The 22,774-nt window shown below is 36.9% G+C and overlaps 1 protein-coding gene and 1 long non-coding RNA gene across 11 annotated transcripts in view; one reads left to right on the top strand and one right to left on the bottom strand.

Moving 5' to 3' along the window:
* LOC126506295 (UDP-glucuronosyltransferase 2B17-like) overlaps positions 1-22,774 on the bottom strand; it is a 252,277-nt gene that overhangs the window by 145,872 nt on the left and 83,631 nt on the right. For 2 of the 10 annotated variants that reach the window (XM_050149751.1, XM_050149750.1), the window contains exons 1-3: positions 19,833-20,624; positions 18,235-18,383; positions 16,547-16,678 (exon numbers count right to left, since the gene is read on the bottom strand). The exons of 1 other annotated variant lie outside the window; for it this stretch is intronic. In XM_050149751.1, the coding sequence (XP_050005708.1) occupies positions 16,547-16,678; positions 18,235-18,383; positions 19,833-20,556 (1,005 nt within the window). In that variant the 5' untranslated portion in view covers positions 20,557-20,624. Of the gene's footprint in view, positions 1-837; positions 3,862-9,772; positions 9,993-10,468; positions 10,557-16,546; positions 16,679-18,234; positions 18,384-19,832; positions 20,625-22,774 lie in introns of those variants that run through there. 7 more of the 10 variants (XM_050149725.1, XM_050149742.1, XM_050149738.1 and 4 more) reach the window with 7 other exon arrangements.
* The window catches only part of LOC126506300 (uncharacterized), a 16,766-nt gene continuing 12,537 nt past the window's right edge, over positions 18,546-22,774 (top strand). Inside the window, exons 1-2 of the long non-coding RNA XR_007593163.1 lie at positions 18,546-18,866; positions 22,597-22,672. This is a non-coding gene — a long non-coding RNA (uncharacterized lncRNA). The remainder of the gene's footprint in view (positions 18,867-22,596; positions 22,673-22,774) is intronic.

Here is a 22,774-nt window from a genome sequence, read left to right on the forward strand (position 1 = left end):
GGACATATGAAAATGGAAGAATCTAGAATTCTGTTAGCAAATTCTGTGGGACATTTAGATTGGAGTCCAAAAGACCAGAAATTGAAAAAACAAAGTGTGAAGAGTCAAGGCTAGGTTCATGGAATTTTGGTAGATGATAATGATTTTATCAGGGTCTGTGTTAGTGGCCTTTATGTTCTATTCTTGTGAAGAATCTGATTGTGTTCTGAGAACTTGAGTAATACTAAATTAAAAAGAAATGAAATATGTTGTTTTGTACAAGAAATTTAGAGAATGTTTCACATCTGACCTACTTTTAAAGGCAAATATGATATCTCACTTTGAAATCTTATTTGTTTGAATGGTACACAATGTCAGTGAACACAAAGAATGTGGTAGTTCCAAGGAACAGAGACACTCCTGCCATACATATTTTGTAAGGGAGAAGTGGTGTAGGGGAATTGTCTGTATTCTGTCAATCATGTTTTAAATAAATGCTGATTGGCCAGGCAGGAAATATAGGTGGGAAACCAGACAGGAAGTAGAAATGATGTAATGAGAACAGGAGAATTCTGGGTAGGAGGAAGTTGATTCTTCCCAACCCTGCCCAAACCACCAAAGCAGCAGGATGTGATCTGCCCCACTGAAAAAAGGTATGAAGGCGTAAGTCACAAACAATCTCACACCAGTTTGGAATTATGATTAATAGAATGGTTATTTATTTAAAGGGGAAAATTTACAGATCACCGTCCCAGACAACAGCACCTTGCACAGTCAAGAAAGGCGCCTAGTCACCGGAAGTGGAGCCAGAAGCCAGAGAGAGAGGAGTGGGAAGTGGCTGCTTTTTTAAAGGGAGAGAGACCACACCCCAGTGGGCTGGTATCTCAGTGCAGTGGGCTGGTATCTCAGTGGCTACTGGCTGAAGGAGTGGAAGGAGCTCCCGCAACAAAGGTACTGAGCCACATGGCTAACAGATCAGAAAAGTGGGTTAATCAAGATGTGAAAGTTAGCCAGTGAGAGGCTAGAGCTAATGGGCCAATCAGCCTATAATTTATGGAGACCTATGTGTGATTTTTCTTTGGGGCTAAACAGTTGTGGGGTACTGGGCGGGACAAAAACCCCTACTACAACCAGGCCTGGCCCCTCCATGTTACAGGGGACCTGGTGGGAGGACAGAAACCACAATAGAGCAAAGCACAATTTAGAGAACAACATTCAAACTTAACACTAAACTTTAATCTTTGAAAAAATGCTAACAGGAGAAGCATTTTCTTTTTTTGCCAAAGAATGTATTTCCAAATTAATAAAATATAGAACTTTCTTTGTCTCATTCAACATTTTCATAGGAAACAGCAGGATCAAGATCGTTATGGGGAACCCACATAACGACAGACCTGAGCTAGTGGGAGCTCATGACTCTGGACCAACAGGTACGGAGCCTGCATGGGACAAACCTAGGCCCTCTGCATGTGGGTGACAGTTGTAAAGCTTGGTCTGTTTGTGGGGTTCCTAGTAGTGGGACCAGGACCTATCATTGCCGCATGACCTAGCTCCTTGGAACCTGTTCCTTTGTTGCCCAGCTTTGATGGAGGGAAGGATCCTGATTCTGTCTCAACTTGATAGGCCATGCTATGCTGACTCCCATGGGGGACCTCCCCCTTTCAAAATGGAGGAGGCACAGATAGAAAATAGTATGGAGGTAAATGGAGTGGAGGAAACTGTGGTGTGTATGCAAAATAAATGAAAAACAATAATAAAAGCAAACAAAATATTAAGGTAAAATTAACAAATAAGACAAAAAGACTACATTTACATATTTTCCCATCATTTACAAAACAATATTTTTTTCTTCAAGTTTTCTTAACATTGTTTTTCCTGTTCTGAGGCAATCATCAGTAGGCTATTATGATAAGATGTATGAATTTTGTCAGTTATTGTTTTCTAAGTTAATTGTTGAACTAACTCCCTCATACACATGTAATTTCACAACACCCAGCTGTATTCACAACTCATATCAATACAAAAAGGACTTTGAAAATAAGATCCATACTTTTTAAAAAAATTTTGACACTATTATTTCATAACAGCATAAGAGTTATTTCCTTGTTTAAATTTTTCCCACAATTTTTTTATTGATTCTTTAAATTTCATATCATACACCACAGCCATAAACATTTCTCAGGTCTTTTAGATCTCCTTCCAACCTTGTATCTTCACTCCCCAAAAGACAATAGAAAATTAAAATTACAAAAAAGTCTCATGGTAGAATGTGCACTGTCTCACGGTGTCACACGGTGTACTTGTGAATGTTCGCTGTAATGAGTCATCGGACTGGTTCAAGGACTCTGGGCTCTGCTACACTACCAATGCTGGATCTTCTCTGAGACTCCTCTGGGCTATCCTGTTGCTGCTCTGTGTCATTGAGATCCTGCGACTTTGGTTCTGCAGGACCTGCCCCATGAACTCCAATAGCTCATAGATGGGGTAGGTGTTGGGTGGGCCAACTCAAAACCCGGGATCTAGGCTGAGTGATAGCTGAGAAAGTCACCAATGCTAGCTCCCCCATGATTCCCAGGGGAGGGGTGAGGCTGGCTTTTCTGTATCCACACAATCAGGGCTAGCTCTTCCTCATCCATGTCACAAGGGCCAACTATCTGACAATGACAAGATACACAATGAGGGGTAAGGATCAGCTTTCTCACACTAATGACGCCATCATCATCTATACCTTCATTTATGGTCAGCTCTTCCTAGCTGCTCAGGTAAGTTGCAGGGCTAGCTCAACCTAGTCCTGTGGCCAGCAATTGGTGGGTTTAGTTCTCCCATGCACACAGCATTGGGGCCATCACTTTCCCCCACAATGCCAAGGCAAGGGACAGGGGCATCTTTTTTTGCACTTGTATCACTGCTGGTGCTACTGTGTGATGGCTGGATCAGCTCAGCACCATACTCTGACAACATCATGCCTTAAATGGGAGCCCAGACCAAGGAGGTCCACATTGCATGAACGTTGTCACAGACCCTTGCTACAGAAGTGCCATGGCCCTCTGCAGCAGCACAGGTCCAGATAACACCATGGCCTCCAATAGCAGTTCAGGCCTCTCACATCAGGCCGTTCCTTGCTGCCTTCACATCTACAGTCCCATCTGTCTTCACAGAGAACAAACTGCTCCCACTTCCCTTTCTGTCTCACCTCTCCACCAAATATTTGCTCATCATAACGCTGCATGCCCTGAACCATGCCAAGGCCTCTCCTTAGTTTTTAAATTTTCATTTTTGTTTGATACAGAAGAGGGTTTATTTCATCTCATAGCTTCCTTTTCATTGCTGAAGAAAAGTAGACAAGAAATTCAAGGCAGGACTCAGGAGGCAGAACTGAAGCTGATACCATGGAGGAACTCTGCTTACTTTGTTATTCCTTATCATTTGCTCAGCCTTTTTAATTATGTCTTTCATTTTGTAAAATTATAATATAATTGCATTATTTCTCCCTTCCGGTCTAATGAAGTTATGCCTTGATAGAGTAATCAATGAATGTTCAGAAGGCCGTTCATAAACTAGAACGATGCTGAAATGTAGTTCATGTGCATTCTCAATGAACTCTACTCTCTCTTCATTTTCTTTCCTGTCTTTATAAACTTTCGATAAATGAATAAGAAGGATTTTATGGAAAGGAAAGCTATGGCTGCCACACAGGCCAGAAGGAATCCAATCACATCCAGAGAGTAGTACTGGTACCAGGTGAGGTTGTGTGCAAGTGGCCTCAGGTGCTTGGCCCCTTTGTGGCGCATGACAAACTCAATCCAGAAGATGACTCTGTCCAGGGGTTTCATGGGCTGGTCATGGTGAATGGTTGACAACCACATAGCATTCTTTTTATAGCTGAAAGTAAGAAAATAGACATCAACTTACATAAGAAATGAAAAATATACATATGTAAATTCTTGTGTAAACATTAAAGATAATCACACTATAGAATGAAAATATATTTTGTTTCATGTTCATGACTAGGAAGATCTTCAGGAGCATGTCTGAGTTCCTTGAGCATACAAGATTAAGCATGTCACAATAATAATAAAGAACAAGTTATTACTAAAGTAGAGTTTAAAGACTGCTATGTCTTAAATACAAAATAAATCAGAATGAGATATTATTTGAGCATATAAAGCTTCAGTTACCATAAGCAATTATTAGTAAATTTTGTGTGCAAAATTTGTAATAGTGTCAGCATTTATGATTAGAAGGTAAATCGCTCTCAAGTCCTCATGGTGGTGCATATCTGTGTAAAGTTGATAAAGATTGAAATGACATTTTTATGGTACAGCTATCAATGATTAGTGGTTTTAATTGCAAATGTGTCTTGGTTTTTATTAATTAGCTGTAATAGCTGCTTTCTCCTTGGTTTTATGTTTTTCTAATTAAGGTTATCAAATATTTGATAAAATTAATAGGAAGAATAATTTTCTTATTTTTACTGCACTGAATATATTATTACTTTCATTATTCTTATTGTAAAGTATAATCACAGTAAATTTTTGATATTATTTTTAAATATGTGCATGAGAGAGTATGTGTGTAATGTAAACTGTGTGTGTTTATGTTTGTGTGTGTGTGTGTGTATGTGTGTTATGAGATCTACTGGAGTTAGAGTTACCAACTGATGTAAATGTTGGGAACAAAACTTTGATCTTCTGCTGGAGTAGACCTTTGCTTATCCACAGAGCCATCTTTCAGGCCTAATTTTTTAAGAGGTTGGCCAGGTCTGTCAAAGAAACTCCCTAAACATTGAGCCTTTGATGTTGCTTATTCTCCAAAGGTGGAAAGTAAGTTTCTACTGCTCAATGAGCATTCAATTCAGAATCAGAGCTCAGAGATCCCTCAGCTAGAACTGACTTGCCATCCCTTTACCTGAAAACTAGCTTTTGTGGTATAAAACAGTAGAGAGGACTAAAAGATTTTAAAAGCCAGAGGGAACTGCTGTAAAGTTGTTTCTTTGATAAACTACACTCATGAAGTCTCAACAACATAGGTACCTAAACAAGATCTTCTTGTGGATATTTTTGTGTAAATATTAAAAATAATTAAACAGTATTATCACAGCATTCTGTAAATAAGATTGGCATATGAAGAAGTGACTTGGGCCCAAGACAGGGCTTAACAGGGAAAACTAAACTGACTTCTGAGAGAAAGAAGAGAAGTCATGCATCCTCCTGAAGAGACAGATTACAGACACCTATTGGTAGGCCAAAACCATGTGGTGATACATAGATTAATACAAATGAGTTATTTTAAGATATAAGAGCTAGCAAGAAATATGCATATGCAAATAGTCCAACCAGTGTTGTAATTAATATAGTTTCTGATTGGTTATTTTGAGGCTGAGTGACTGGAAACAAACAAGCAGCTTCTTCCAAAAGTTTTGAATAAGCATGATACCAGTAAGCCATGCTAACATGAAAAGGGATAGGACTCTGGTCCTACCTCCATACAAAATTTTATAGGCACTGAAGTAATGCTGAAAACGGGAAAGATATATTCTTTTTCCAAAAGAGCTCTTTTTGGAAAGAGCTTCCAAATGGAGTTTTTCAATCAAAGAAAAATAATTATCAACATGTTAATTTGCTTTACAGTAATAGGTTTTCATTATTTAAATTTATCCTAAGACAGGTTGCATATTTAAATATCTAACCATTCCCTTACTTTTATATTAATATCTATGCTATTTTGATGTAGAAAGTTACAACTTTCATAAATGATACCTATCTCTTTTATAATATTCAACTTCTCTGTTGTAATATTTTCCTATCTCTTCTAGATATACGATATCTGGTACCACATCTAACATTTCATTCTTGCAAGGAGGGCCGCATGTTGGTTCCTGGCCACCCAGCTAGCTTAGACCTGAAATAATCACACAAAAACTGTATTAATTAAATCACTGCTTGGCCCTTTATCTCTAGCTTCTTATTGGAAAACATTTACATATTAATTTAACCCATTTCTAATAATCTGTATATCACCACATGGCAGTGGCTTACCAGCAAATTTCCCATCATGTCTAGCTAGGGAAAGGTGGAAATGGTTTGGGAAGTCCTTCAGTCTATGTGTTGTTTTTATTGTTTAATGAATAAATCTATTGAGCCTATGGCAGGGAAGAACATAATTAGGTGGGGAAAGCTAGGTTGTATGATGGGAGAAGGAAGGGGGAGTCAGAGAGATGCCATGGAGTTGCCACTGAAGACAGATGTGCTGAAACTTTGCTTGTAATCCATTGCAATATGATGATATAGAGAATAATAGAAATGGGTTTAATTAATATGTAAGAATTAGCAAATAAGAAGTTAGAGCTAATGGGCCAAGCAGTGATTTAATTAATACAGTTTCAGTTTGATTATTTTGGGTCTGGACAGCCAGGAACCAACAAGTGGCTCTCCCTTCCAACAAACTGTTGCCAATATTGTAGACTAAAATCCACATAAAAGCTGAGAAAGCATGAAAAGGAATTCTAGACTCAAAAATACAGAGTTTAACACAGCTTCTTGCTGTTTTCTGGCATTTTGCTGCAAATCACTTAAGAGAGGTTTTTCTGATTCAGTTGCGACCACTTTGAAATGCCAGCTTTCAGGCCTTGCTGCCAGTGTCACCTCTGGCTCTTTCAGGAGACGAAGTATTTGGATGGGGTCTGTAAGCAGACTGCTGCAGTTTGCTTAGTGGTGGCATTGACTAGCTGTATGCCTGAGAATGGGGCTTTGGGCATGGCTCTCAGAGGCAGCAAACAGCTCTGCCATGCTGGACTGTGCCAAGAAAGCAGATAGTACCATGTATACCATAGTAATGGCACAGATTAAGTTTTTTTTAATTAATTTATTTATTTATTAAAGATTTCTGTCTCTTCCCCTCCACCGCCTCCCATTTCCCTCCCCCTCCCCCGATCAAGTCCCCCTCCTCATCAGCCCAAAGAGCAATCAGGGTTCCCTGACCTGTGGGAAGTCCGAGGACCACCCACCTCAATCCAGGTCTGGTAAGATGAGCATCCAAGCTGCCTAGGCTCCCACAAAGAGTGTGGTAAGCCAGACCCAAAAAGAGGAACATGGGATGTACTCACTCATATTTGGTTTCTAGCCATAAATAAAGGACATTGAGCCTATAATTTGCCATCCTAGAGAAGCTAAATAAGAAGGTGAACCCAAAGAAAAACATATAGGCATCCTCCTGAATATAAACCTTCATCAGGCAATGAAAGGAGACAGAGACCCACATTGGAGCACCGGACTGAAATCTCAAGGTCCAAATCAGGAGCAGAAGGAGAGAGAGCACGAGCAAGGAACTCAGGACCGCGAGGGGTGCACCCACACACTGAGACAATGGGGATGTTCTATCGGGAACTCACCAAGGCCAGCTGGCCCGGGTCTGAAAAAGCATGGGATAAAACCGGACTCGCTGAACATAGTGGACATTGAGGACTACTGAGAACTCAAGAACAATGGCAATAGGTTTTTGATCCTATTGCATGTACTGGCTTTGTGGGCACAGATTACGTTTTAAAAAGCATTCTTGGACAGTAAAGAATTATAGATACAAAATAGGACAGATTCAGAAATAAAAGACCTCTAAGTGAGGACACAGAGTTGGATAAATGTACATAGCCTTGGGAGAGAGAAAGAAAAGAGTATAGAGAGTTGTAAAATAAGTAAATCATACAAAAAACAAAGTCTTTAAAGAGACAGAGTGAGACAGTCATAGAATATAAAAAGTAAAGAAAAATAAGCCACATAAAGACAATGGAAAATTCACAGAGTCTGGATTATGTATACTATTTATTTCTTTGAATTTTTTGACTGTGAAGGAGTTAAGTACAAGGAGACATTTTATTGCATGGACTGCTAAGCTAAACTAGCATGTATATTATAAAGGTATCTTGACTTCAAAATTTGGGTCTAAGAATATGTTGCTTTGGAAAAGAGGTTCTTCTCTTGTTTCCACAGAAATTGACAACCTGTGGATTACTTCCAGACTGGTTGATGTTTGCCTTGAACATTCCTCAAAAGATTACATTTTCCAATAAACAGCAAGAAGCAGTTTGGAGAGAAACTACACCAATATTTCTAAATATTATTATAAATATCTCTTTATATTTAAAGGGGGGATATGTTATAGATACTTGCATTTGTATGGATCTAGGTTTATTGATGCAAATCTAAGGTCAGTCTTATTATATGTATTTTTCTGCTCTTGATTAAGGTATTGTGATTATGAAGTTCATTTAAAAATGTAATGTATAACTAAGAAATATAGGTTAATAGATGGGCATCTATAATAGTCAAGTTTATAGTCATGTTAGGTTTTTTAGATATCTATAGAGAGAGATATTTAATTTAGGTATTCTTAAAATCTTTCAGAGACCTGCAGAATATGGCATTTAAATGTTTTAAGAAATTAGGACTTTTCATGACAAAGAGACACATCTGCACCTGGCAGCACAAGCTACTTCATGAAGAAGATGGGCATCAAAGAGGCTCCTTTTGGTGTTTGTTAGCCATTTGGGCAAGAAACTGCTCTTGCATAGCTGCATAAACTGGACATGCAGGACCCACAGGGAAATGACTGCTGGACTTCTCTAAAGGTGAGATGGTTTTTTGGTTTCCTGCTACATGAAAGAGTCTGCCAGACACTGTGTAGGACACAGAAGAAAGTGACTGGCAAACAGCCAATATAGGCAGAAGTGTCTTTAAGATTTCCTGCTTCATCAAAAAGTCTGCTGGATACTATTGGAATGTAGGCTGAAGATGAATGCCCCAACAATACAGAAGAACTTTGGGTGACTGTCCAAGCAGTGAGATGTGTCTTTCAAGTCTACAGTTTTAGAAGTTGCTTACAATGCACCTCCTGTTTACTTAGGTAATGTCATATCTTTCTGGAGTCTTTGATGGAATTGAAGAATGTATACTTATAGTTTTACTTAGTTATGATAAAAGGAATAAATATTGTAGCTGTAATTTTTGCTTCATAACTGTTTTATTAAATGTAATTTACTATGTTAAAGCCTTCCTTTAAGTTTAAACAGAAAAGGGGAAATGGTGTATGAGGTCCTTCTGTCTGTGTATTGCTTTTATTGGTTAATGAATAAAGAACTGGCTTGGCTATAGCATGGGAGGAGGAAGTGGGAGCCAAAGAGGTGCCATGGAGCTGCTGAAACTTTGCCTGTAAGCCACTACCATATGGTGATATGCAGATTAATAGAAATGGGTAAAATTAATATTTAAGAGTTAGACAATTAGAAGCAAGACCTAATGGGCCAAACAGTGATTTGATTACTATAGTTTCTGTGTGATTATTTTGGGTCTGGGCAGCAAGGAACAAACAACTGGATCTCTCCTCCAACATTTCATTTCACTTCACTTATTGGCTATTTAAGATTTATACTATCCTTAAAACTCTGACCAATTACTTTACTAAAAGAATTAAAAATAAAACTTGTCCAGAGCTGGTGCCAAATTCCTGCTGAACAAGCTGCTTGGAGGAATAAGTAGAAGAATTACACATTTAGGAGAAGTATGATTACACATAGGAAAGAAGTATGATTACACATAGGAAAGATATCTATGGCACAACATGGAAATAAAAAGTAATAACAAAAGAGGGAAAAACCTATGACACTGAATTATTCCCTAATTTGTCTCTCTTCTTTCCAATATTTTTGCCTTCAGCATAATTCCTGCACCTTTGTCCTTCAGTAAGAATCATGATTAATGATAAACAAATAAAACATATATTTTTTATAGTTTATACTCACAAAGGATTATCTACCACAGCCTCCAGTGCATTGAGCAAATCCGTCCTTGTCATTGTTCTGAAATCTAACGAAACAGCTGCTCCTTTGGCTACCATGTATGCAATGTTATCATACTGCTCTGCAAACAAAGGAATGCCAATCATAGGGATTCCAAAATGGATCGCCTCATAGATTCCATTGGCTCCACCATGAGTTACAAAGGCTTTGGTTTTTGGATGACCTAGAATAACATGAATGCAGGTTGACATTAAGTAGCAGTCTTAGACATGAAATGAGGAATGTGCACTATCAGGAACTGAAAGGAGACTTTCTACATGAAGATTCCTTTTTAATTAATTAAATATATTAGTTTAGTTTATCACAACTGCTGTTTCCCATCCCTCCGCATTCCCCCCCCCAATACCTATGTGAAGATTTTTAAACTCATAACCTCGGTGAAGATTTTCTTGTCTCAGAGCAAGAAGAAACTAAATTTACAGAGAGATATTTTGCAGAATTGCTTTTAACTTGAGAGTTGAACTATGAAATTCTGGTTCCCAGTTGAACACATGGGGTGCATAGTAGCTAAGGAAAAATGAGTATTAAAAAAGTCCTACTGCATACCAGAACTTGTTATTTTAATAAATAATACATTAATTAAGTGTGATATAAAGGATTTTGAAATCAACTATGATAGGTTTGTTCCAAGAGTCTTACCTAGAAGGTCATTCTGGGGGAGCCATTTGTAAACTCTGGTATTGGATCCTAAGGTGTTTGGTGTTTTGCCCTCAAATCTCCAAATAACCTGTTAAAGCGTAAAGAATCTTTATCTATAGAGCAAAATTTAGCATTATACAATATACAGATTGAATAAGTTATATTTGGGAGTATAAATATATACATATGCATATATGTATGGAATAGCATTAATAAAAATGATGCTATGAATTTGAAAGAGAGCAAGGAGAATGGATATGAGAAAATTTGGAGGAATAATGAAAAGGGAGGTATAATGCACTTGTATTATAATTTCAAAAATAGAAATTATAAAAATAGATTTTTTATATTTAATTATAACATAGGTAAATACCTCCCAGAGGAGGAATGAAGATATCAGAAAGAGTAAATATTGCAAACTATAGAGAGACTGAGAAGAAGATTGTGCCAGCAAAATCTGGGCTTATATTTACATTCAGGCAGGTTGAACATCATCATCAGTTTTCTAAGCAGAGATGTTTAGACAAATGAGATAGATAATAATGCATGCGCAATGGTTGCTGTATGATTTTTATATAATTGCTAAAACGGTTCTTAGCCCTTTCAGACGTCTTCAGTGGCAAGTGTGGTTTGCAGGTAAAGCCCATAAAAAGTTCTAGAACTAGGATTGGGGTAATCCTAAATGTCACATATGAAATGCTGACGGGGTGTGGTATATTTGTATCAACAGATTATCAGCTGCATAATATGCTTCCAACAGCTCTCGCACACATTAGGGATGTAGTTATGGCTTCCTGGATTTAGCTGATATGGAATCTGACTTCAGGTCTAAGAATGTAGTAGATATACAAAGTCCCTCTCTGCCTTATGGTTGATTTCATAGAGAAACTCAAAGATGGTATTGAAAATCAAGGAAAGGGGGAACAAACTTAAGTGTTATTATTAAGACATTTAGCTTTTGATAATGTTGATAAAGATTATCAAGGATTAACAATGCCTCAAAGAGAAATAGAAAGTGTTCTGTATTTTCCGAAGTAAATTAAATTCATAATGTAGGGATCTACAAACAAAGTAAAATTACCTGGTATAAAACTCTATGTAGTACTAAAATAGATGTTAGGAAGTGGACAATTGAAGAAGCAAAGTAAATTGCCCCTACAATAATAAGTTCAGAACCAATGAGTTCCAGATTTTACCCTATATGCAAGGAAGGAAAACATTGGGTTAAGAAATGTTGAGCCAGTTTTGGTAAGGATGGGAATACATTGCCTGGCAACAAAAGAAATACCAGCTAATAATAGGAAAACATGTTTATTCCCCTAAAGGCCCCACAAAATTAAAGGTTTTTAAGGCAAAAATAACAACATTGATACCAGACTTCAGATTATAATCAAACCAGTCTTTTATTTCAAGATGTCATTCAAGGAAGTGCTGTTATTGGTAGTCCTTGACCTTAATTATTGCCGTTTCCCATCTTCAATGTCCTTTAAGGTTACACACAGAATATTGGGGACTTATACTGCCTCAAAGAGTTGGACTTTTATTGGGTTGCAATAGTTTATCCATGAATGCAATCATAGTTCATACAGGAATCATTGATGAAGATTTAACAAGGGAAACTGCAGTCATGAATACAGTGCCTACTAATTGGTCTATTAAGGCAGAAGAAAATTGCAGTTATTACTAATGTCTATATAGACCTTCACAAAGAATCATGATTTGTGAGCAAAGACTCAGTACAAGTAAGACTATGTAGATTTAAGCACCTTACTAAAGGAAAATGATAAACCATTATTGGACTTAAAATTAAAAGGAAAAATGTATACAGTATTAATTATTTATAAGGGACTGATGTTTCTATTATAACCATGGAATAATGGCCACCTCGATGGCTTGTTTCAGGGGATAAATTCAACCCTAATAGGTTTGGGAACTATGAGTTCTAAAAGATTAAACAGAATGTTACAAAATTACAAGACATAATGGAAATCCTTCAGCCTCGTATTATTCATATTCTGATTAATTTTGGTAAAGAGACTTTCTACAACAGACTCATGCAGAGATCTATATTCCCACATCTAATGATACCCGTTCTCCACAATCGAAATTCTAATGAAATTTTGAGTTGTCAAAAATGAAAAACACTAAAAAAACAGATGCAAGAGATTATGGGGCCTATATTCCCAAGTATATGGGGACATAAGTACTACTGAGTATTTCATAGGAGTCAAAAATTATATAAAAACCTAGTGACCCTGACTGGAAATCTCAATGGCCTGTTTCTAAGGAAAAGATAAGGGCTCTTCACAAGGTCGTCAGAGAACAGTGAAAAACGAGCACATAGAGTCCCCCATTTCTCCCTGGAATTCTCCTGGTTTTGTAATTAAAAACTAATCTGGTAAATGGAGATGGATGATTGACTTGTGAAATGTTATTGCCACCATGTGGCCAATGGGAGCTTTACAGCCTGGTTTACCTAAAGACAGCTACTGTTGGCCTTTAATAGTTTTGCATTTGTAAAAAATGTTTTTTTGCTATACATATTCATCCTCATAATAAGGTACATATTGGCTTTTCTGTTCCTTCATTCAACCATAAATGATCTCAGTTGTGATATTAACCCAAGACATTTCAAAATCCCTTAATATGTGTTAATACTATGCAGCAAAAGATTTAGACCCTGTGAGGGAGGCCTTCCCTTGGGTGGGCTTAGATGGACAAATTGCTAAGGTGCTTATTTAATACTGCAAAGTTGACCTGGCTTCCTGATTTTCCCTATATCCTTCAGTCCCTACCTGTGAGACCCTCCTGGCTGACATACCCTGACCCCTATCATGAACTCTCCAGCCCAAGGTGCTGGGCTGTTCTTCCCTATATAACCCAACCATTATGATTACCTGTTCTTTTTCATGCTTTTGGTCTCCAGGCTGTTTTCACCTGATTCTCCTCTCTCCTGTCTCCCCTCCCCTCTCCCTCTCCCCTCTCCACATCTGGCCCAGCTCATTCTGGTCATGACCTCTCTAAACTCTTCAAGTTGTCACTGTCCCTGCCTCTGGCTATTATATCTATAATAAATATTCTTCTCCAGCATAACTTAGAAAAGTTATATCCCTTTCTTATCTTTTTATTTTCAATATTATTAATTATATGGATGATATCCTGTTAGTATTCCCCAAAGAGAAAGAGCTACAATCCATATAGGACATGAATCAGGATGTACTACAAAAATATGGGCTTATTATTACACATGAAAAAGTACAGCAATGAGACACCATGTAATACCTGGGATAACTAGTTACTGGAACAACTGCTAAGCAACCCTTCCTCGCCCACAAATGTCCATTAGAAAATTTAAAAACATTCAATGCTTTGCAAAAGCTATTAGGGTATCTTAATTTTCTGTATACCATTTTATGAATGCCTAATTATGACCCAGCCAATCTATCTAAAACTCTGAAAGGAGAGAAAGCATTTTATAGTTCTTAGCTTTATCTTGAGTGGTAATGAAAGAATTATAATTATTTGATTTTAAATGAAAAGAAGCATTGTATATTGTGTAGCGTCATAGCCACAAGTTGGAGTGACATCTTTTGGGGTGACATCTGTCGGGGTTCAGCCTTGACAGGTTTTGCACATTCCACAATAGCAGCACATGGATTAGAAAACTTAGGTAGGAAGAACAGAGATATGAAAGAAGTACAGAGACATTAGGATAGCAGCAAGAATACTGAATACTGAATTTGCCCATGTTTGTTTTTCATATGCTTATATAACCCAATCCAACAAAGGGGGAAGAAGGCAAAAGACTGATTTAACATGGCACAAAAGAAAAATAGGACAATTGTTTGCTTCAATACTTCAGATGTCAACTCACTATTTACTGAGTTAAGCATTCTGATGTTTTAGGCAGGACATTCAGTGGCTACACCTTAGACCAAGTATGCTCTTGGTGGTCAATCCCTGGGCCAAACATATCTTATCCTTAAAGAAACAGAAATAGGCTTGAGTTCTCTGACCTTTGCTCAATGGGCCCCCACAGTGTGGATCTTTTGCTGCCTTTAAACTTATTTTCACTACTCAATTATCTCCTAGAGGAAGTGTAGCACAAAAGAATAAACTGTTAGAATGGATTTATTTACACCATAAGGTCCATACAACACTAATTTCTTACTTTCCTTTTCTTGTTCAATCAGTAAATCAGGGGAGGACCCAATGTCAACAATCATATGGCTTTGATCCTTGCTGTACTATATTACGTCTGACTTACAATCAGTTTTAAAGATAGTTCCAGAAATGTATGGGTTTTGAAATTTTATTTATACATTACTATGAAGGATAGAACAGTATTTTACATTTATCTCCTTATCCTATTATTTCTTGGACTGTGTTTTTGCCCTTCTCCCAGATGTAGTAGAAAGGAGTGGATCTACTTCAGGGTAACCACTACTGCTTGCTGCTGTTATCCAGATAATGTATAGACTGCTCTTTGTGTGCCTCTGTGGAAAAACATGTTTTTGCCGCACAGGGTTTCTCATTATGATTGTATACAGCTTTAACTCATGTATGTTTTGCTCATAAGACCTTTCTTAACCTTCAGCATATACGTTGTCTGATTCTCTGAATAAAGTTGATAACTGCCTAAGATTTTATTCTGCTTCATTTTCAGTTCCATTCACCCAGGTCTCACTACTCCTGGAGCAGGGACAGTTTAGGTTTTAAAATAAAACATTCAACTTGCTGTGCTACCTTCTCCCCCAAAGACTTTTGTTCTTTGTAAAGTTATTTATGCAGACCAATAGGCTGAGAACATGCCTGCACATTGGGTCTCCATCTGCCATCTATAGGATGAAGATGACCACAGAAAGTGAAACTGACATTTCCTTTTTCTTCACTTCTTTGGGAGGTGAGATAATAACCTTTTGTCACATTCATCCCCCTACATCAATCTTCCCTAAATCATCCCTTCTCTATCCTTTCTACTCGGTACCCCTAAAAAGGTTCTTTTAAGACCAGATGTGTACTCCAAATACTCATGGGTACTCTGTGACAGAAAAACCAGTCTCAGGCTGAAGCCTACAATACACGCTAATGTTGAAATTCTCAGACAGATCTCATAAAATCGAGCATTAGCCACATAGCTAACATGAATTTGCGATGTGACTGATAAAATCAACTACAGGATGACATCAAAAAATTAATGCAGGTGATTAAACAGGGGCTCTTCCACTACAACACTTAAAAACATTCATAAACATTCAAATTTAATCCATAGAAAATTACTTTGCAGTATGCTTTATGAAGAGAGTGATCTGAAACCTTATTTTTTACCTTATGTTCCTTTGGTTCCTTTCTTATTTTCCTATTTCTTCCTTGAATTATAAAACTTTCACTCTGCCTGGTTAAGAGCAGAGTGGAGAGTTTCATTTTTTTATGATGCAGACATCACTGTGAGGGAAGCACCCGTCTCTACCTTTCCCTTGGATATTTTTCCTACAAAAACTGGCAAGTCAACCAAAAATTAGATTTTTTATTGCATTTTCTCTCAATTAGCCAAAAATGTACTTTGCTTGACAGTTGATGAGCCTCAGACAACCTTCCTTTAATTGGTCCTCTCAACTGCACACTGAACAGGTCTATTCCAAAATTAGAATGCAGAGTCATGCTGCATTTCAAACTTTTCAACATATTCTTACCGTTATTCTGATAGAAATACTAGATACAAATTAACTCACCCCTGAAAATCTAATGTATGCAATGACATTAAGGAATCAACAAATAGAACAAGTGACTCTGAAGAGTTTGGCTGTGTCTATATACTCTTGATAGCAATGCCATCATGCCAGAATTTCAGAATGTTCCCACATTGATCACTGTGTTTATATATGAGTCACCCTCAGTCAAGAACACCTTCTGCAGTATTAAAACATCTGTTGTGAATATAAATTTCTAAATTCGGCTAAGGGAAATTAGAGCTTCCTTAAAACTTTACCTTTCACAGAATCATTTCTATAATCAGACCTTTCAGGGACGTTCACAGGCTTAGTATATGGTCACCTCCCATGAACTGCTTTCCCTCACCTTTTGTGGAATCTGGGCAAGAGCCCATGCAATTGCATTGGCTTTGTCTTCTGATATGTGACTGACCATTGACCCCAGAGAAAACACCACAACACCATGCTCTCCAGAGGTCTGGACAAAGTCTTCCATTTCCTGTGAAGAGAATTTGCTTCATGAAAAAATACAGTTGTAGAATAACCACTTATAAAACCTTTATTAAAAAAACTATGAGAATAAACATTGAAGTGTTTATAGGATTATATACTATAGTGGTGTAAAAACATACAGAAGACAAGCACGGAAATGTCAAAGACTTTGAACTTTGCAGGCATCTACACAAACTATACTCACACATTGTCCAACAGATATTCTAAATATTTGCTTCAGGCAAAATTAAAATTCAAGCCGGGCGGTGGTGGCGCACGCCTTTAATCCCAGCACTCTGGAGGCAGAGGTAGGTGGATCTCTGTGAGTTCGAGGCCAGCCAGGTCTACAAGAGCTAGTTCCAGGACAGGCACAAAAAACTACAGAGAAACCCTGTCTTGAAAAAAAAAATCAAAAAAAATTAAAATTCAAAAGTGCAAGCATATTCTATGAAGCATTCAAAATTGTCCCTTCATTTACAAACTTTCTTCCTACAGAAATTTTAATTTTCTTCTATAATGCCTGATTTAATATTATTAACTAATATTTGATGAAATAATATTTATGTAATAGTAAATAGTATGTACATATGTGGTGGCTTTCACAAACATCCTACTATGATTAATAAAATGCTTTGATTCTTTGTGAAACAAACATAACTGCAAGATAAATATAGCGTATATTATAATTTTCTGATATTGTGTATGAATAGGATATTTTCAGAGCTGATATCCAAAATTTACTGGTTGGAGAAAATCTATGTCTATGTCGTTTGTTCGGATATCAAACATTTACTTCAGATATATGATTATCATAGCTTTTGGTGATGAGCAGTTTATGCCTGTTGAGTTGAACTGACTTAATTTCTCTCTCTTTTGTCATGTGTTTATATGTGTGTGCATGTGTGCACATGTGTGTTTGTGTATACATGTGTTTACATGTATGTGTGCTTGTGTGTGTGTCTGTGCACATGTGTATGTGTGCTTATGTGTCTGTACCTATGTCTATACATATCTGTGTGGGTAGGTATGTGAGTGTGTTGGGTTGCTGGGCAGGTTCCTTGCCTTTGTTCAGCACATAGATGCCAAAAGTTAAAATCTCTATCAATCTTCAACATAGGTTTTGAGACTGTCTCACATTGAACACAAATCCTACCATTTTTTAACAGACCAGTGGCCATCAAGCTCCCAGTATCAACCTGTTTCTACAACCTCAGTGCTAATGTCATTGCACTGTCCTGGGACACCCCGCTTTTTACCTGGGTGTTGTGATTCAAACATATATCCTCATAATTGCTTGGAAAGGACTTTACCCAATTAGTAATCACCTAGGTACATTAACTGACATAATTTAATTCACTGATAATAATATTTCCCAGGTCTATCACATTCTATCTTAAGTTTATTGACCTCCTATTTAGCAGGATGCTTAAATCAACTTCCTATATCTCTATCCCTGGTAGATAAAATCTGATGAAAGCTGTAGAATCATGTTCACCAGAAAGAAAATCAAATAAAAAAATTAGATATAAAAATAAAAAAAATCAGATAAAAAAGAATATTTACCTGCGGCAAGGGTTTAGCAGGTTTGCAGTGGAGACCTCCTACATAGTCAACATTTGGTAAGGTTGGGCGAGGAAACTCCAAATCCCAGTAGGATCTAATGAGCCACATTTCTGCTTTGCCTATTGTCTCAGTTAAGGTGGTAGGCCTTCCTAGAAGGAGAAATGAGCAAGTGAGAAGGAGAATAGTTGAATGATTGTCATTCAAATATAAAATATATTTTGTTAAATGATGGAAGAATATATGCTTGATATGAAACATGTGTATTCAAAAGCCAGTGTTTATTGATATGTAACATAATTTGCAGTGTAATTGATTTGTTGCCCACATAATATGTCAGTTTGGGTATATTTTCAAAGCAAACTGTAAGAATTAACTAATGTTTCCACACTTACTTGAAATAATAAATATTTATTGAAATAACCCTCTAAGCCACTATTCAACAAGCACACATTTTACTCCTCTCTACATCTTTAAAAGGAACAGTGCAAATATTAACACACATTCCTGGTCCAAAAGTCACTTCACACCGTGTACCATGGCCAAACTTCCCCAGGGTCATTGTAGTTTGTAGCTTGTCCTTCTTCCTCTTTTTGCTAAAGGAGCTGTATAGTTTATGAGTGGTTGAATTTCTGGTAAGTACTTCTACCTTTGTTTCATATTAAGAAATTTAATAGTACTTATCTTACAAAAACCATCAAAGTATTTTCAGAAATTATGAGAATAGAAATTTTGGCCAGTCTTACCTTTGAAATATTTTTTAAGATGAATAAAAAATAGGACTTCAGAAAAATATAGACTGGGTATGTGTGTATCTATCCTTCCATAGTGTTTAAACAATGGATGTTAGGAAAGTACACAATAAAAAAGTATGGTGTTGGTAGATAACCCAGTTCCACTTTTAAGTCTGTGAACTAACATAGTATCTTACAAGAGTAAAGGAATTCTTTAGGATATACAAATTATAATTTATATTTTTATTTATGTATATGTGTGTCTGTGTGAATATATACTAAGTTTATTCAGGAATTGGCAGATACTATAAAAGGGCAGCAGGTCCCCTGAAACAGAACTTACAGGCAATTTTGAGACACTGGACCTGGGTTGGTGCTAGGAACAGAACTCAGGTACTCAAAATGAACAGAAAAAACTTTAACTCTTTGAGCATGTTTTTATATCCCAAAGTTTAGTTTAAATAAATATAGTTTCCTAGGCAAGAGAAAACAATTTCTGTAATGTTATATACATAGGAAAACTGTAAAATATCTCATTTCATAATATATATTAATTATGATTTTTAATTAGCTAGTGACTTATTAAAATAGATTAAAAATTACAGAAAATGAGTAAAGAATCACTTAAGAAAAGTCTACTTGCTTTTCTTTATGGATCTGTATCTCAGCAGAATTCCTGTATCAGGTCTGATAACTGCTTCTGTTTGATCAGGAATATGAACTTTTACAGTGCATTTCACAGCTAATATCATATTACATTTGATCACCTATAAAAGGCAACTTCACTTTGAATTTCATGGACATAAGTATAGATTTAAATAACTGCGAAATTTAGGTCATATAGCTACTGATAAGAACATAACTTACCCAACGTTTCACTGTAAAACTGGCTCCATTTCTTTTCATTAAATGTCTGGAACCAAAAGTCGAAATACAGCATACACATCATATTTTTTACCCTCTCCATGAATGTCATTTGACCACCTAGTCCCGACAAAATCATGGGTACATAAGAGGGAGGGACTAGAAATTTCCCACTGTACTTTTCCATTGTATAGCCAGGAGTGAAGCGCAGACTGTACAGAAAAGGGATCTGGAGAAGTTCAGCTATCAACTCCCCACAGGGAGCAATGGCATCTGAGAAAAGGACATCAAATTTGGATCCCTGTAGTTTTGTCATAAGTTGTTTGTTTGAAACTGTGTCTCTGCAAAGCCTCAGATAGCTATCAGATAATTCATCAGCCACGTTTTGTAGCAAAGGAGAGAAGGATAAACACAAATCTCTTGGTAATTCATGAATCCATACATTCACAAGCCTTGTGAAAGCCTTGTCCAGATGATCTTTACCAATAGACGTAGAAAAACTCTCAAACTTCAGACCAGGTGATTTACTAGGATCAAGAAAGATGGAAGCTGAAGTTTTCAGAACTGTTACTTCATGACCCCTCTGTACAAGTTCATCCAGTATTGTCTTTATATTCATCCAGTGACTGAAATCCATTGGCCATACTAACACTTTCCCACAGCTCCCAGATCTGAAGTAGCAACTCATCTGCAGGAGCAGCAGAACAGACATCCACTTCACAGTCATCTTGGGACATCAAAGTCTTCTGTTCACAGTGTGTCTCCTGTGTCATCGCTTATCCTTATGTCTAAGAAGAAAAAGCCTTGAGTTAAAATATAACTGGAGTTGATCAAGGCAAATGCACTAAATGACCACCCTGAACTTCTGATCTAATGGAGATAGTAAAAGCAAATATTAATTATTCATAGTTGAATGTTAATGTTTAATGACAAATGTTTTGTAATGAAGCATTCAGGAGTCAATGTTGTTTTGGCATAACTGTTCTGTTTCTAAGATATTTGAATAGTAGCAAGAACATTGGTTAGTGAGAGGTTAGTCAGAAATTTTTTCTCAACACAGAACCCAAGATGCATTAACTGCACAGCTTATAAATATTTTATTGATATCATTTTTAAGAATTTTTCATAAGTATATTGATTAACATATTTGCATACACATAATTTCTTACATAGCTTGGGAATGCACCTAACAAACTCTATTGACTGAAGCCCTGGGAAGCAGATAGACAAGAGCCTCCTCCTACACATGACCCTAGGGAAATGGAACACTAGCAATTGGGTTGTTAGACTCACATTTAATAGACTGACTAATCTGTTTGATATTATCTGCTAAAGCAGTAAGTTGCTTCCCTGTCCACTGGTCTTTATTAAGCCCAAGAAGCAGTTGAAAAGGTTGTTATCAGAATCTAGTCCACAAAGGCTCATAACGTTCTTGAGTGCATGCATCTACATTCCTTCCTCTCAAGGAAACACCGTGACCACCATTCCTGAGGTCATCAATGTCTGTAAGATTGCACATGAAGATTCTGGAATCTGACATGTGACTTTAGTTTTAGATGACCTTGGGTCAGAAGAACAACAGAAAACATACTAATTCGAGCTCTTAGATACAAGTAAAAATCTGTAATCAAGTGATGAAAGGGTCAGGGTATTTTTAACATTAAATTTAAATTGAATTATTTACATTGTTTTAAAGCCTCCCAGCACGAGTCATCCAAGTCCAAAGTAGTGTAACTGAGAGAGCTGCATCTTTTGATTTCTTTTAAAGGTGACGCTAGGGTTTACAGGAGAATTAACTGAGTGATGGAAGAATGAGAGATGTGGCACGTGATGCTGCTGCAACAATGAGAAGGGGTTTTCAATTGAATACATAGAGTGCATTGCGGATAGAAGATTTTGAATGTCTAAGAATATCATGCGTTTGTTTTAACTTATCAACTTAAAGAGTTCATATGTTAGTACCATCCATTTCTTTCTTTCTTTTTCCATGACAATCTACCCCAGTGTGACAAATGGAACCAAAGTCACGTTAGGAATCAATAGGGAAAAAATATCATATGAGCTTGCTTATAAGTACATGCATACTCATGCATACACAGGGGTCTATTGGATAGGAAAAGGTTTTAACAAATGTACTGATGTCGTTAGCCTAAGGAATCATAGACTGTTATCAAAATATCCAGTACAGATATGGAATATTTCACTTTCATTTATTGGTTTTGTGGGGGCGGGGTGCCCTGGAATCTTCCCAAAAATATAGATTCTAGTCATTGTCCTTAATTGATTCCCAGATCTTGAAGATAAGATGTCTGAAAGCATTATACACTTCAGACTTAGAACTTGGAGCCATTGAGAAGCAATTGATTTGGAAACTGCCTCTCTCAGGATATTAATAGTATTGGTAGTAGCTGCATAAAATCTCTAGGGAAAATGTAATCAATAGTCCTATTAGCTGTCAGACCTATGACTTATAACAATGGCATGGTAAGATATCCATAAAGGCAAAATTATGACACTTTTATCTTAGGTGTAATGAAGATAAATCTAACTCTAATTGGATTTGAGGCTAGTGAGCGGTAAGAAATTCATGAGTGGTACTGTAAAGTGAGTCAGCTGCCCATGACAGGAGACATCCCAGACCTCAGATGTAGAGTCTCCTACTGCTGTTTTCCAAAGCAAGTATAATTTCTAACTGTATTACTAGCTTTATCCTTATAATCACAGGTAACTGTAGCTCTCACAACTCATCAAAAATGTTTTATTGCAGCAAGTGGAAAATATTGCAGAGATCCACAGCTGGTCAAAAAGAAAGAGAATAATTGATCATTGGATTCCCAAAGCCAGTAAGTACACTTAGAGCAGCACAACTTCTAAATCAAAGGCTATGGAAACATTTTGGAAAAGATATCAGAAAAGCATAAGAGCCAGGGGACCAGGATGCCTGA

Source organism: Alexandromys fortis, unplaced genomic scaffold, assembly GCF_014885135.2.
Source record: "Alexandromys fortis isolate MF-2015 unplaced genomic scaffold, M_Fortis_MF-2015_v1.1 scaffold_0, whole genome shotgun sequence".
NCBI classification, from domain to species: domain Eukaryota; kingdom Metazoa; phylum Chordata; class Mammalia; order Rodentia; family Cricetidae; genus Alexandromys; species Alexandromys fortis.